Below are 17,364 nucleotides of genomic sequence, written 5' to 3' on the forward strand. Positions count from 1 at the left end.
TGAGCATAATATCAGAGGTCTTTCCTGTCCGTTTTATGCAAAATCACTTTTGCCACTATTCTTGCATACACTTGTATAATGTTATTGTAGGATATCAGCTTTCTCCACATTTCATGAATATTTCGTGGTCTGGATTATGTATTTCATAGCAGTAGAATCTTAGAAAGGTTTTAAAGTATATCAGATTCTTAAAGGGCTTAAAGTATTCTTGGTATAAATCATTCATAGACTGCATTTATCCTTTTCATGTACTTCATTGTATTTGACCAAAGGTAGGTGGTCCAATCTGGTAGTAAATATTGAACAAGTTTGCTAGCTCATGGAATTAAGTATTGTTGGAAATACATTCACAATCATAGTTTTCATTTGAGGTGGCAACAGTGCCATGGTTACCAACATTAAGAAATGGCACTGTGCAGACAGAAAGAACATCAGACTTTTTTTTTTTTCTTTAGCTGAGTTGGCACAGGTAGCTGAGGCCCTATTCAAGGCCATCCCATGAAATGTTTGAGGAAGGGATGTGGTGTGAGGTGGTTTGATTGAGTAAGTAACGAAAAGGTAAGAGAGATGTGCGGTGACAAAAAGAGTGCAGTCGAGAGAGCAGAAATGGGTGTGTTGAAATGGTTTGGACATGTGGAGAGAATGAGTGGGAAAAGTTGACAAAGAGGATAAATACGTCAGAGATTGAGGGAACAAGGAGAGGCAGGAGACCAAATTGGAGGTGAAAGTATGGAGTGATAAAGATTTTGAGCGATCAGGACCTGAACATGCAGGAGGATAAGAGGCATGCAAGGAATAGAATGAATTGAAACGATGTGGTATACTTGGGTTGATGTGCTTTCAATGGACTGAACCAGGGCATGTGAAACATCTGGAGTAAACCATGGAAAGGTCTGTGGGGCCTGGATGTGGATAGGGAGCTGAGGTTATGGTGCATTACACATGACAGCTAAAGACTGTGTTTGGATGAATGTGGGCTTTTTTGTCTGTTTTCCTTGTGCTACCTCGCTGATGCAGGGGATGACAATGCTGTTTCCTGTGGAGTAGGGTAGTGCAAGGAATGGATGAAGGCTAGCAAGTACAAATATATACATGTGAATATATGTATATGTCTGTGTATGTATGTGTGTATATCTTATGTATATATGTATGTATATGGGCATATATGGGATGTATTTAGGGAAGCAGTGATGGCTTGCACAAAAGATGCTTGTGGCATGAGAAGCGTGGGAAGTGGGTTGATTAGAAAGGGTAGTGAGTGGTGGGATGAAGAAGTAAGATTATTAGTGAAAGAGAAGAGAGAGGCATTTGGACGATTTTTGCAGGGAAAAAATGCAAATGAGTGGGAGATGTATAAAAGAAAGAGACAGGAGGTCAAGAGAAAGGTGCAAGAGGTGAAAAAGAGAATGAGTGAGGAAAGATTGACCAAGAGGATATATGTGTCGGAGGTGGAGGGAACGAGGTAAAGTGGGAGACTGAATTGGAGGTGGAAAGATGGAGTGAGAAAGATTTTGAGTGATCAGGGCCTGATCATTCAGGAGGGTGAAAGGCGGGCAAGGAATAGAGTGAATTGGATCAATGTGGTATACCGGGGTCGACGTGCTGTCAATGGATTGAATCAGGGCATGTGAAGCATCTGGGGTAAACCATGGAAAGTTCTGTGGGGCCTGGATGTGGAAAGGGAGCTGTGGTTTTGGTGCATTATTGCGTGACAGCTAGAGACTGAGTGTGAACGAATGGGGCCTTTGTTGTCTTTTCCTAGTGCTACTTAGCACACATGAGGGAGGGAGGGGGATGTTATTCCATGTGTGGCGAGGTGGCGATGGGAATGAATAAAGGCAGACAGTGTGAATTGTGTGCATGTGTATATATGTATGTGTCTGTGTGTGTATATATATGTGTACATTGAGATGTATGGGTATGTATATTTGCGTGTGTGGACGTGTATGTATATACATGTGTATGGGGGTGGGTTGGGCCATTTCTTTCATCTGTTTCCTTGCCCTACCTCGCAAACGCGGGAGATAGCGGCAAAGCAAAAAAAAAAAAAAAGTATGTAAGTAGGAGAGATGGTCAGAGAGCGTTATTGGATTATGTGTTAATTGATAGGCGCGCGAATGAGAGACTTTTGGATGTTAATGTGCTGAGAGATGCAGCTGGAGGGATGTCTGATCATTATCTTGTGGAGGCGAAGGTGAAGATTTGTAGAGGTCTTCAGAAAAGAAGAGAGAATGTTGGGGTGAAAAGAGTGGTGAGAATAAGTGAGCTTGGGAAGGAGACTTGTGTAAGGAAGTACCAGGAGAGACTGAGTACAAAATGGAAAAAGGTGAGAACAAAGGACATAAGGGGAATGGGGGAGGAATGGGATGTATTTAGGGAAGCAGTGATGGCTTGCGCAAAAGATGCTTGTGGCATGAGAAACGTGGGAGGTGGGCAGATTAGAAAGGGTAGTGAGTGGTGGGATGAAGAAGTAAGATTATTAGTAAAAGAGAAGAGAGAGGCATTTGGACGATTTTTGGAGGGAAATAATGCAAATGAGTGGGAGATGTATAAAAGAAAGAGGCAGGAGGTCAAGAGAAAGGTGCAAGAGGTGAAAAAGAGGGCAAATGTGAGTTGGGGTGAGAGAGTATCATTAAATTTTAGGGAGAATAAAAAGATGGTTTGGAAGGAGGTAAATAAAGTGCGTAAGACAACGGAACAAATGGGAACTTCAGTGAAGGGGGGCAAATGGGGAGGTGATAACAAGTAGTGGTGATGTAAGAAGGAGATGGAGCGAGTATTTTGAAGGTTTGTTGAATGTGTTTGATGATAGAGTGGCAGATATAGGGTGTTTTGGTCGAGGTGGTGTGCAAAGTGAGAGGGTTAGGGAGAATGATTTGGTAAACAGAGAAGAGGTAGTAAAAGCTTTGCGGAAGATGAAAGCCGGCAAGGCAGCGGGTTTGGATGGTTTTGCAGTGGAATTTATTAAAAAGGGGGTGACTGTATTGTTGACTGGTTGGTAAGGTTATTTAATGTATGTATGATTCATGGTGAGGTGCTTGAGGATTGGGGGAATGCTTGCATAGTGCCATTGCACAAAGGCAAAGGGGATAAAGGTGAATGCTTAAATTACAGAGGTATAAGTTTGTTGAGTATTCCTGGTAAATTATATGGGAGGGTATTGATTGAGAGGGTGAAGGCATGTACAGAGCATCAGATTGGGGAAGAGCAGTGTGATTTCAGAAGTGGTAGAGGATGTGTGGATCAGGTGTTTGCTTTGAAGAATGTATGTGAGAAATAAAAGCAAATGAATTTGTATGTAGCATTTATGGATCTGGAGAAGGCATATGATAGAATTGATAGAGATGCTCTGTGGAAGGTACTAAGAACATATGGTGTGGGAGGTAAGTTGTTAGAAGCAGTGAAAAGTTTTAATCAAGGATGTAAGGCATGTGTATGTGTGGGAAGAGAGGAAAGTGATTGGTTCTCAGTGAATGTTGGTTTGCGGCAGGGGTGAGTGATGTCTCCGTGGTTGTTTAATTTGTTTATGGATGGGGTTGTTAGGGAGGTGAATGCAAGAGTTTTGGAAAGAAGAGCAAGTATGCAGTCTGTTGTGGATGAGAGAGCTTGGGAAGTAAGTCAGTTGTTGTTCATTGATTATACAGCGCTGGTGGCTGATTCAGGTGAAAAACTGCAGAAGGTGGTGACTGAGTTTGGTAAATTGTGTGAAAGAAGAAAGCTGAGAGTCAATGTGAATAAGAGCAAGGTTGTTAGGTACAGTAGGGTTGAGGGACAAGTCAATTGGGAGGTAAGTTTGAATGGAGAAAAACTGGAGGAAGTGAAGTTTTTCAGATATTTGGGAGTGGATTTGGCAGCGGATGGAACCATGGAAGCGGAAGTGAATCATAGGGTGGGGGAGGGGGCAAAAGTTTTGGGAGTGTTGAAAAATGTGTGGAATTGAGAACGTTATCTTAGAAAGCAAAAATGGGTATGTTTGAAGGAATAGTGGTTCCAACAATCGTATATGGTTGCAAGGCATGGGCTTTAGATAGAGTTGTGCAGAGGAGGGTGGATGTGCTGGAAATGAGATGTTTGAGGACAATATGTGGTGTGAGGTGGTTTGATCGAGTAAGTAATGAAAGGTTAAGAGAGATATGTGGTAATAAAAGAGTGTGGTTGAGAGAGCAGAAGATGGTGTTTGAAATGGTTTGGTCACATGGAGAGAATGAGTGAGGAAAGATTGACCAAGAGGATATATGTGTCAGAGGTGGAGGGAATGAGAAGTGGGAGACCAAATTGGAGGTGGAAAGATTGAGTGAAAAAGATATTGAGTGATCAGGGCCTGAACATGCAGGAAGGTGAAAGGCATGCAAGGAATAGAGTGAATTGGAACGATGTGGTATACTGGGGTTGACATGCTGTCAATGAATTGAACCAGGGCATGTGAAGAGTCTGGGGTAAACCATAGAAAGTTCTGTGGGGCCTGGATATGGAAAGGGAGCTGTGGTTTCAGTGCATTATACATGACCATGACAGCTAGAGACTGAGTGTGAATGAATGTGGCCTTTGTTGTCTTTTCCTAGCACTACCTTGTGCACATGCAGGGGAAGGGGGTTTTCATTTCATGTGTGGGGGGGTGGCGACGGGAATGAATAAAGCTTTCACCACCTCTTCTTTCTTCACCAAACCACTTTCCCTGATTCTCTCACTTTGTATGCCACCCCAACCAAAACACCCTACATCTGCCACTTTTATCAAACTCATTCAACAAACCTTCAAAATACTCACTCCATCTCCTCACTTTATCACTACCTGTTATCACCTCCTCCCTTGCCCCTTTCACTGATGTTCCCATTTGTTCTCTTGTCTTACATACATGGTTTACCTCCTTCCAGAACATCTTTTTATTCTCCCTGAAGTTTAATGATACTCTCTCACCCCAACTCTCATTTGACCTCTTGTTTCAACTCTTGGACCCTTCTCTTGACCTCCTGCTGCTTTCTCTTATACATCTCCCAGTAATTTGCACTCTTTCCTTGCAAGTATCATCCAAATGACTATTTTTTCTTTTTCACAAACAACTATACTTCATCCCACCACTCATTGTGCTTTCTAATCTTCCCACCTCCTACCTTTCTTATGCCACCTGCATCTCTTGCACATGCCATCACTGCATCCCTAAATACACCCTGTTCCTCACCCACTCCCCTCACGTCATATGCTCTCACCTTTTGCCATTCTTCACTCAGTCTCTCTTGGTACTTCCTCGTGCAAGTCTCCTTTTGAGGACCATTTCCTCTCACCACTCTCTTCTCCCCATCATTCTCTCTTCTTTTTTAAAACCTCTACAAATCTTCACCTTCGTCTCCACAAGATAGTGATCAGACACCCCACCAACTGTCCCTTTCAGTCTGAGCCAGGTACCCATTTTATCGACTAGCACCTGGGTTGACTGTGGACCGGGGCTCAAACCTTTGTGTTCGTCCTTGGGCAACATGGCTGTTTTAGATATATAGTGTAAGGGTCAGTATATGCTAATCATGGTTATTTTGTATTTGTGAGGATCACTATGATGTTATTTTGATATTACCAAACTCTGCCTGCATGTGGTTGTGCTGTGAGTAAGGTTACATTTGGCAAGGTTTTATCATTTTCAGTAAATGAAAATGAGGACAATCTCCTTGAGAAGATTCTCACTCCAAAAGAGTTAATTCTTCCCAGTTACTAATTGTAACCAAGTCTCGGAGCTGCAGGAATTCCATGAAAGGGATCTGAGGCATATATGATTGAATATCATTGGGGATAGGGTATCCCTGGGGATAGGGGAGAAAGAATACTTCCCACGTATTCCCTGTGTGTCGTAGAAGGCGACTAAAAGGGGAGGGAGAGGGGGGCCGGAAATCCTCCCCTCTCTTTTTTTTTTTTTTTATTTTCCAAAAGAAGGAACAGAGAGGGGGGCCAGGTGAGGATATTCCCTCAAAGGCTCAGTCCTGTGTTCTTAACGCTACCTCGCTAACGCGGGAAATGGCGAATAGTGTGAAAGAAAAAGAAAGAAATCATTGTTTTGGGATATTTTCTTTAATTTGGACTTTTTTTTTTTTTTTTTTTTTTTTTTTTTTTTGTCGCTGTCTCCCGCGTTTGCGAGGTAGCGCAAGGAAACAGTCGAAAGAAATGGCCCAACCCACCCCCATACACATGTATATACATACGTCCACACTTGCAAATATACATACCTACACAGCTTTCCATGGTTTACCCCAGACGCTTCACATGCCCTAATTCAATCCACTGACATTTGGACATATATGTTTTAAAAGAAATAATCGTCACCTAAACTTCTCTAGCCTCAAAAAAGGTATATTGGTAACCTGCAACATATTCAGAGTTATGTTGTCATTGACATGATAGAAATAGATTTAAGCATGCAATAAATCCAAAATTTAATGGACTTATCGGGCAAGGGGGTGTCTGTTAATGCTGAAAGTCTTTTAATCAAGAATGTAACCTGTGGGCCATTTTTTGGTACAATATACAGTTCACACACTTTCTTTGAACTCCTCAATCACTTGACACCATTTTGCATTGTAAGGATTGGAAAATTATTTGATAAAGTCACAATTCTCTATATACAACCTGACTGCACGGTAGGTTGAGGCAGACTGAGACCAACACAAAGTGAGTATAACCCACACTACCAAAATCAAGTGCAATATGAAATGCACATAGTGCGGCATTTGAGATTTCTACATTTTTCCTTCTAATTATTATTGATTAATGTATTATCATTTGCCTGATCCCTTAAATCTGAAATCCATTAAATCGAGGGTTTACTGTACATATTACTTATTCTTTTATGTAATGTCTTCTTTTTTGTTGAAATTAGACTTTCTAGAAGTAGCTTTTGAGAGCTCATTGAAGTAAAGCTAAAATTGCCAGTGGATATCTTCAAGAAGCTTACAGAAAAAGTGAATTTTTATCATGAACTTCACATGGAAGTGTCATGAGTTTTATCATGTTTTAATGTCGAGAATTTTGCATTCTATCAGTCGTCTGTCTTTTTTTTTTTCAGGATAGGTTTGAGCAAGTTAACAAGGCATACGAGTTTCTGTGTAGTCGATCAGCACACTCTGTAGATGGACCTGACCCAAAGAATATCCTCTTAGTTATCCGAACTCAGAGCATTCTGTTTTCTCGGTATAGAGAAGGTAAGAACTTTAGATCTATTTAAGTGGATTGAAATAATTTCCCTGTTGATCTTTTAAAAGGAGAGGAATGATGAAGCTCATATTAACCAAGCAGAGATGGATTCTACCTTAAGTTCTGCTGAACATATTTTTCATTGAGCAAAGGACACTTAACAAAATGATAGGATATGAAGATAACAAAAAAATTCTAGATGACTTGAATGAAGTATATTATAGAAAGGATATTTCAATTTCTAAAAGGGGAAACAGAAGGAGTCAAGCAGGGAGTGCTCATCCTCATCGAAGGCTCAGATGGGGGTGTCTGAATGTATGTGGATGTAACCAAGATGAGAAGAAAGAAGAGATAGGTAGTATGTATGAGGGAAGAAACCTGTGTGTTCTGGCTCTGAGTGAAACAAAGCTCAAGAGTAAAGGGGAAAAATGGTTTGGAAAAGTCTTGTGAGTAAATTCTGGGGTTGGTGAGAGGACAAGAGCTAAGGAAGGAGTAGCATGATTTCTGAGGCAGGAGTTGTGGGAGTGTGTGATAAAGTGTAAGAAAGTAAATTCTAGATTGATGTGGGTAAAACTGAAAGTGGATGGAGAGAGATGAATGATTATTGGTGCTTATGCACCTGGTCATGGGAAGAAAGATCATGATAGGCACCTGTTTTGGGAGCAGCTGAATGAGTGTGTCAGCAGCTTTAATGCTCAAGCGTGGGTGTTAGTGATGGGTGATTTAAATGTGAAGGTGAGTAATGTGTGAAGGTGAGTAATTGGTGTACATGGGGTATTTAGTATTGTGAATGGAAATGATGAAGAGTTGTGGATTTGTGTGCTGAAAAAAGTCTGGTGATGGGGAATACCTGGTTTAAAAAGAGATATAGATAAGTATATGTATGTGAGTAAGAGTGATGGTCAAAGGGCATTAATGGATTACGTATTAATTGATGGACGTGTAAAAGAGAAACTTTTGGATATTAATGTGCTGAGAGGGGCAGCTGGAGGGATTTCTGATCACAAACTTGTGGAGGTGAAGATTTGTAGAGGTTTTCAAAAATGAAGGGAGAATGTTGGGGAGAAGAGAGTGGTGAGAGTAAGTGAGCTTGGAAAGGAGACTTTTTTGAGGAAGTACCAGGAGAGATTTAATGTAGAATAGCAAAAGGTGAAAGCAAATGATATGAGGGAAGTGGATGAGGAATGGGATGTATTTAGGGAAGCAGTGCTGGCATGTGCAAAAGATGCATGTGGCAATTGGAAGATGGGAGGTGGGCAGATTAGTAAGAGTAGTGAGAGTGGGATGAAGAGGTAAGGTTGTCAGTGAAAGAGAAAAGAGAGGCATTTGGATGATACTTAAAGGGAAGGACTGCAGATGAATGGGAGATGTATAAAAGAAAGAAGTAGGAGGTCTAAAGGTAGGTACAAGGGTTGAAAAAGAGGGGAAATGAGAGTTGGGGTGAGAAAGTATCATTAAACTTTAGGTATAAAGTTTTTTGGAAGGAGGTAAATAATGTGCTTAAGACAAGAGAACAAATGGGAACATCAGTGAATGGAGTGGAGGGAGGGAGGTGGGGGTGATGAAGTGAGAAGGAAGATAGAGTGAGTATTTTGAAGGTTTGTTGAATGTGTTTGATGATAAGAGTGGCAGATATAAGGTGTTTTGGTGGGGGGGTGTGCGAAGTGAGATGGTCAGGGAGAGTGGTTTGGTAAAGAGAAAAGAGGTAGTGAAAGCTTTAAGAAGATTAAATCCTGCAAGGCAGGGGGTTTAGATGGTATTGCAGTAGAATTTATTAAGAAAGGGGGTGACTGTGCTCTTGATTGATTGGTAAGGATATTCAGTGTATGTATGGATCATGGTGAAGTGCCTGAGGATTGGAGGAATGCATGCATAGTGCCTTTGTACAAAGGCAAAGGGGATAAAAGTGAGTGTTCAAACTACGGAGGCAAAGTTTGTTGAGTATTCCTGGGAAATTATATGAGAGGGTGGGTATTGATTGAGAGGGTAAAGGCATGTACAGAGCATCAGATTGGGGAAGAGTAGTGTGATTTCAGAAGTGGTAGGGGATGTGTGGATCAGGTGTTTGCTTTGGAGAATATGTGTGAGAAGTACAGATGGATTTGTATGTCGCATTTATGGATTGGTGAATGCATATGATAGGGTTGACAGAGATGCTTTGTGGAAGGTCTTAAGAGTATATGGTGTGGGAGGTAAGCTGCTAGAAGCAGTAAAAAGTTTTTATCAAGGGTGTAAGGCATGTGTAAGAATAGGAAGAGAAGAGAGTGATTGGTTCCAGTAAAGGTCAGTCTGTGGCAAGGATGTGTGATGTCCCCTTGGTTGTTTAATTTGTTTATGAATGGGGTGGTTAGGGAGGTAAATGCAAAAGTTTTGGAGAGAGGGGTGAATATACAGCCTGTTGGGGATGAGAGGGCCTGGAACGTAAGTCAGTTGTTGTTCGCCGATGATACAGCTCTGGTGGATGATTCGAGTGAGAAACTGCAGAGGTTGGTGACTGAATTTGAAAAAGTGAGTGAAAGAAGAAAGTTGAGAGTAAATTTGAATAAGAGCAAGGTTATTAGGTTCAGTAGGATTGAGGGACAAGTTAATTGTGATGTAAGTTTGAATGGAGAAAAATTGGAGGAAGTGAAGTTTTTCAGATATCTGGGAGTGGATTTAGCAGGGAATGGAACAATGGAAGTGGAAGTGAGTCACAGGGTTGGGGAGAAGGTGAAAGTTCTGGAAGTGATGAGGAATGTGTGGAAGGAGAGAACGTTATCTCGGAGAGCAAAAATGGGCATGCTTGAAGGAATAGTAGTTCCAACAATATTGTATGGTTGTGAGGCATGCGCTGTAGATAGGGTTGTACGGAGGAGGGTGGATGTTTTGGAAATGAAATGTTTGAGAACAATATGTGGTGTGAGGTGGTTTGATCGAATAAGTAATGAAAGGATAAGAGAGATGTGTGGTAATGAAATGAGTGAAGTCGAGAGAGTAGATGAAGGTGTGTTGAAATGGTTTGGACATACGGAGAGAATGAGTGAAGAAATGTTGACATTGAGGATATATGTGTCAGAGGTGGAGGGAACAAGGAGAAGTGGGAGACCAAAGTGGAGGTGGAAGAATGTGGTGAAAAAGATTTTGAGCAATTGGGGTGTGATCATACAAGAGGGTGAGAGACATGCAAGGAATAGAGTGAATTGGAACGATACAGTAAACTGGGGTCTATGTGCTCTTAGTGGACTGAACCAGGGCATATGAAATGTGTGGGGTAAACCATGGAAAGGTTTGTGTGGCCTGGATGAGGATAGGGAGCTGTGGTTTTGGTGCATTACACATTACACCTAAAGTCTGTGTCAACGTATGTGGCTTTTGTTATCTGTTTTCCTGGCACTACTTTGCTGAAGCACGGAGTAGTGATGCTGTTTCCTGTGGGGCGGGGTAGCACCAGGAATGGATGAAGGCAAGCAAGTTTGAATATGTACGTGTGCATATATGTATTTTGTCTGTGTTTCTGTATATGTTGATATGTATACGTAGATATATGTGTGTATGTTTATATATGTGTATATGAATGGATGGGCCATTCTTTGACTCTTTCCTGGAGCTACCTAGTTGACATGGGAAGTGGCGATCAAGTACATAGGATACTTACCTATAATTACCAAAAGGATTTTGCCTGCATGGCAGGGTTAGCTTTTAGCACTCACATCTTGCATGTTGGACTATACTGTTTCTTTCTGCCTCCACTCATTTTGTATAATTGCCTATTGGAGGTTCATTAGAGAGTAGCCATAAGTCTAGTTTAGTTTTGTTTCTGCAGTCACTCCATGTATGCTTCTTATTTCTCTTGGTACTGTATTGAAGGGTCTTTCCAACTTTTTTGCAGATGCTGTTATATTTTCCTCTGACATTTCTTTGGTTACTTCTGAGGAATTATTCCTATTTCTCCCTTTCTGACTCCCTTTCTGAGATGCTGCCAGGTTCATAATATCACTCTATATACCAACTATTTGCCGCCATGCATATATTGTCATTCACCCCCCTTCTTTTCAGGCTGTAGAGTTCAAGTTCTTTTTACCTCTTGTTCTTCAAGTTCTTTCTCAACTTCTTAAGGTAGTTCATATGCTTCAGACCATTAGTTTTGCTTGTAAAGTGTTTTTTTGTTCTTCCTAACCTCTTTATTTTCATTTGTTTAATTGTAGACCTACAACATTGCATTGTTCAATTTTGCTTATTGCAATATTCAGTTTAACTTTATTTTATGCTTCTTTGCTAACTCCCACTTTGATGAGGTAACACCAGACACATACATAGACATGGCCTCATTTGCTCCCATCCATTCTCAAAGTTTTATGCACAGTGCACCAAAACCAGATCCCCATATCCATAACTAGACCCCACAGACTTTTCAGTGGTTTTCCTGACCACTTTATATGCCTTGGTTCAACCCCCTGACATCATGACACCCTTTGTATACCACATTGCTCCAAAGTGCTTGATCCTTTACATGCCCCACACCCTCCTGCATGTTTAAGACCTTAACACTCATAGCATCTTCAAGCATTTTTCACTCCATCCTTCCACCTTCTCCTTGGATTCCCCCTCCATCCCTCCACCTACTCCTTGGATTCCCCCCTCCATCCTTCCACCTCCTCTTTGGATTCCCTCTTTTCCTTGTTCCCTCCAATTCCAAAATATGTACCATCTTAGTCATCCTTTCCTCAGTCTTCATCTCTATATGTCCAAACTGTTTCAGCACACCCCCTTCGTCTCTCTCATACATACTCTTCTTCCTACCACACCTCTCTCTTACCTTAATGTTTCTTATTCAGTCAACCCTCTTCACACCACAAGTGCTCAAACATTTCATTTCCAGCACATTCACCCTCTTTCGTACTTTGTTATTTTGGGTCCATTCCTTGCATCCATACAATGCCAATGGGGCTGCTATACCATCAAATATAGCTTTTTGCCCCACTTTCCATGCATTCTTCAGTGTGTCCTGGACCTGTGCCTCCTAACCCACCCCATGCTTCACCTTAGCTCCCATTGTTCTGTATGTCCAGTGCTGGGTATCTAAAACTACTTTTCCCAAGTTCTCTTCATTCAAAATCATTCTTTAGATAACCTTTATCTTCAGTGGTAAATTTAATTACCATGCATTTATTGACATTTACTCTCAAGTTCCTCCTTTCATGCACACTCAAAAACTCAGAAACCAGCTTCTGCAGTTTCTCACTCAAATCTGTCACCAGCTTCTTGTCATCAGCAAACAGTAACTGACATGCTTTTCAGGTCTCCTTGCCTCTGACAGTCTGCAGACCTGCTCCTCCCTTTAAATCCCTTGCATTCACCTCCGTCACCATCCCATCCATGTATAGATTAAACAACCATGCACATCCCGAAGGCCTACCTTCACCAAGAACCACTTGCCCTCCTCTCCTCCTACTTGTGCATAAGCCTTACATTCTTAGTAAGAACTCTTCACTGCTTCTATTAGTTTGCCTCCCACACCATTTATTCACAGCACCTTCCACAAAGCATGTCACATGCTTTCTCCAGATCCATTAATGCCACATACAAATTACTCTGTTTCTCAGTTACTCTGTTTCTCAAAATATTTCTCAAACACATTCTTCAAAACAGACACCTGATTCTCTTATGCTCCATCACTCCGGACACCACAGTGTTCTTTCCCATTCTGATGCTCTGTACATGCCACCACCCTCTCAATCACCAGTTTCCTATACACCATACCAAGTACATTAAACAGACTTATTCCACTGTGATTCAAACATGCACCTTGGTTCCCCTTGCCTTTATGCAATGGCACTATACAGACATTCCACCAATCCTCAAGTACATTGCTACGAGCAATACAGACACTGAAAATCTTAACTAACCAGTCAATAACACAACCCCCTTTCTTAAGAAGTTTAACTGCAATCCCATCCATTGTAGCTGCTCTGTCTCACTTTATCTTATGCAAGGATTTCACCTCCTCTTTTCTTTTTATGAAACCACTTGTCATGACTGTCTTACTTTATATACCTCCACATTGAAAACACCTCATTTCTTTAACCCTATCATTGAACACATTCAGCACTCTTTCAAAATACTTATTTCAACTCTTCACTTAATCTCTCCCAATTACTACTTCACCATTCGCTTCTTTCACCAATGGTCCCTTTTTTTCTTGCTTTGTCACACTCTCTACATCTTAATGTTTACTTTAGACATTTTTATCTTTGTCTGTTGGAAATGAAATGAAAAGCTAGGGGACAATTTTTGTTTGAGGAGGGATGTTCATGTAGGAAAAGACTGGTTAAGAGAAAGTGTAGGTAGTAAGAAGAGTATGTTTAAGAAAGCTGAAAAGGTTGTGCTGAAATGGTTTGATCATATGGAGAGAATGAATGGATAAAGGCAGACTATGTTGATATATGTGTCATGCGTGAAGGTGACAAGAAGTGGGGGACCAAATTAGAGATAGAATACTTACCTACTTGTGTAAGTGAGATTTTGTTGTGATGGCAGGGTTAGTGCATAGCACTAACATGGGCAATGTGCCAAAGAGCATTTTGAGGGGTGAATAGTAGATTTACCAGCAAAAACATTGTAGTCAGAGGATGGTGAATGGGCAGAAATGGTGAAAGAATAGTGGGAAGGTTCAGAATTATAAATGAGGTTGATTGTGTTAGAAGAGTGGTCATGATGGTTGGGAACTTAGGTAGGGTGGTTAGTTAATTGTTCCAGGTCATTAAGGAGAGAAAAAGAAAGGATCCAAGCTCCACCAGATCATCTTGGTTAGAGCCTGATCAGTCCTTTTGGTGCAGATTGAAATCCCAAGCATAAAAGATCTCAGCACATGAATGTGAAGATTTTGTGATGGTAAGGCTAGCGCATAACACTAACATGGGCAAAGTGCCAAAGTTGGCATTTTGAGGGGTAAATAGTGGAATTAGCAGCAGTGAAATTGTGGTCAGAGGATGGTAAAAGGGCAGAAATGGTGTATGAATAGTGGGAGGGTTCAGAATTAAAAAGGTGGTCAATTATGTTGGAAGAGTGGCCATGATGGCCAGGAACTTGGATAGGGTAAGGTATTTGGTTGATTATTCTAGATCATTAAGGAGAAAAAGAAAAGACCCAAGCTCCAAAAAGATCATCCTGGTTAGAACCTAACCAATTCTTATGGTTTGCATTGAAATCCCAAGCATAAAATATCTCAGCACATGGATGCGAAGAGAGCAGAGCCTTATGGCAAGAAGTCAGATATTCGAAGAGTTGTACATAGTTGGAGGAATTGGGGAAGGGGATAAACAGAACACAATAGCATAGTAATAGAGAGTAGAGAGATTTTGATCCAGATGGCAATAGTGTTAGAAGACTTAAGATCCATGAAGTGAGCAATAGGTGTCTTTGATATACAGGAGGCACAAGCTCAACCCTTGGAACAGAAACAGTGACAGGTAGTTAGAGATCTGACAAATGCAGAGGAGAAGCAGCCTTGGAGAATTACTTTTAGTGAGAAGAAAAAGATAAGAAAAGGAGGAGTTAAACAGGTGGTGCTCAGCAGAGGGAAGGTCACAATTGAGACTGAGTGTTACAGAAATTGATAGAAAGAGAGCCAGGTCTAGGAGCTACATCTGCGGCATTGGAGTTGATCCCAGTCACAGGATGGCAATCAAGTTGGCCATGAGATCCATTCATCCCCTTGTAACTGTTTGTGCTGGTCTGAATTGGCACTAGAGAATTAATTGGTGGTTTTATTCATTATTTATTTATTTTACTTTGTTGCTGTCTCCCATGTTAGTGAGGTAGCACAAGGAAACAGACGAAAGAATGGCCCAACCCACCCACATACACATGTATATACATACACGTCCACACACGCAAATATACATACCTATACATCTCAATGTTTTTCTTTCTTTCATACTATTCGCCATTTCCCGCATTAGTGAGGTAGCATTAAGAACAGAGGACTGGGCCTTTGAGCCACCCGCTCCCTCCCCCTTTAGTCGCCTTCTGCGACACGCAGGGAATACGTGGGAAGTATTCTTTCTCCCCTATCCCCAGGGACATCTCAATGTATACATATATATACATACACAGACATATACATATATACACATGTACATAATTCATACTGTCTGCCTTTATTCATTCCCATCGCCGCCCCGCCACACATGAAATAACAAACCCCCCTCCCCCCTCATGTGCACGAGGTAGCACTAGGAAAAGACAACAAAGGCCACATTCGTTCACACTCAGTCTCTAGCTGTCATGTATAATGCACTAAAACCACAGCTCCCTTTCCACATCCAGGCCCCACAGAACTTTCCATGGTTTACCCCAGATACTTCACATGTCCTGGTTCAATCCATTGACAGCACATCGACCCTGACATACCACATCATTCCAATTCACTCTATTCCTTGCACGCCTTTCACCTTCCTACATATTCAGGCCCCGATCACTCAAAATCTTTTTCACTCCATCTTTCCACCTCCAATTTGGTCTCCCACTTCTCTTTGTTCCCTCCACCTCTGACACATATATCCTCTTGGTCAATCTTTCCTCACTCATTCTCTCCATGCGACCAAACCATTTCAAAACACCCTCTTCTGCTCTCTCAAACACACTCTTTTTTTTACCACAGATCTCTCTTACCCTATTATTACTTACTCAATCAAACCACCTCACACCACATATTGTCCTCAAACATCTCATTTCCAGCACATCCACCCTCCTGCGCACAACTCTATCTATAGCCCACGCCTCGCAACCATATAACATTGTTGGAACCACTATTCCTTCAAACATACCCATTTTTGCTTTCTGAGATAATGTTCTCGACTTCCACATATTCTTCAACGCTCCCAGAACTTTCACCCCCTCCCCCACCCTATGATTCACTTCTGCTTCCATGGTTCCATCTGCTGCCAAATCCACTCCCAGATATCTAAAACGCTTCACTTCCTCCAGTTTTTCCTCCATTCAAACTTACCTCCCAGTTGACTTGACCCTCAACCCTACTGTACCTAATAACCTTGCTCTTATTCACATTTACTCTCAGCTTTCTTCTTTCTCACAATTTACCAAACTCGTCACCAGCTACTGAAGTTCCTAACACGAATCAGCCACCAGCGCTGTATCATCAGCAAACAACAACTGACTCACTTCCCAAGCTCTCTCATCCTCAACAGACTGCATACTTGCCCCTCTTTCCTAAATTCTTGCAGTCACCTCCCTAACAACCCCATCCATAAACAAATTAAACAACCATGGAGACATCACACACCCTTGCCGCAAACCTACATTCACTGAGAACCAATCTTTTTCCTCTCTTCCTACATGTACACATGGCTTACATCCTCGATAAAAACTTTTCACTGCTTCTAACAACTTGCCTCCCACATTATATATTCTTAATACCTTCCACAGAGCAACTCTATCAACTCTGTCACATACCTTCTCCAGATCCATAAATTATTCTTTTATATATTTATTTTGCTTTGTCGCTGTCTCCCGCATTTGCGAGGTAGCGCAAGGAAACAGACGAAAGAAATGGCCCAACCCACCCCCATACACATGTATATACATACACGTCCACACACGCAAATATACATACCTATACATCTCAATGTACACATATATATATACACACACAGACACATACATATATACCCATGCACACAATTCACACTATCTGTGTTTATTCATTCCCATTGCCACCTCACCACACATGGAATACCATCCCCCTCCCCCATCATGTGTGCGAGGTAGCGCTAGGAAAAGACAACAAAGGCCCCATTCGTTCACACTCAGTCTCTAGCTGTCATGCAATAATGCCGGAAACCACAGCTCCCTTTCCACATCCAGGCCCCACACAACTTTCCATGGTTTACTCCAGACGCTTCACATGCCCTGATTCAATCCACTGACAGCACGTCAACCCCGGTATACCACATCGATCCAATTCACTCTATTCCTTGCCCGCCTTTCACCCTCCTGCATGTTCAGGCCCCGATCACTCAGTATCTTTTTCACTCCATCTTTCCACCTCCAATTTGTTCTCCCACTTCTCCTTGTTCCCTCCACCTCCAACACATATATCCTCTTGGTCAATCTTTCCTCACTCATTCTCTCCATGTGCCCAAACCATTTCAAAACACACTCTTCTGCTCTCTCAACCACGCTCTTTTT

The 17,364-nt window shown here is 41.6% G+C and overlaps 1 protein-coding gene across 3 annotated transcripts in view; it reads left to right on the forward strand.

The window, feature by feature from the left end:
* Positions 1-17,364, forward strand: part of Rme-8 (receptor mediated endocytosis 8) — a 554,100-nt gene that overhangs the window by 372,670 nt on the left and 164,066 nt on the right. For all 3 annotated transcript variants that reach the window (XM_071666770.1, XM_071666772.1, XM_071666771.1), the window contains one exon: positions 7,049-7,184. In XM_071666770.1, the coding sequence (XP_071522871.1) occupies positions 7,049-7,184 (136 nt within the window). The remainder of the gene's footprint in view (positions 1-7,048; positions 7,185-17,364) is intronic.

The sequence above is a fragment of the Panulirus ornatus genome, chromosome 11 (assembly GCF_036320965.1).
Source record: "Panulirus ornatus isolate Po-2019 chromosome 11, ASM3632096v1, whole genome shotgun sequence".
Taxonomy (NCBI): domain Eukaryota; kingdom Metazoa; phylum Arthropoda; class Malacostraca; order Decapoda; family Palinuridae; genus Panulirus; species Panulirus ornatus.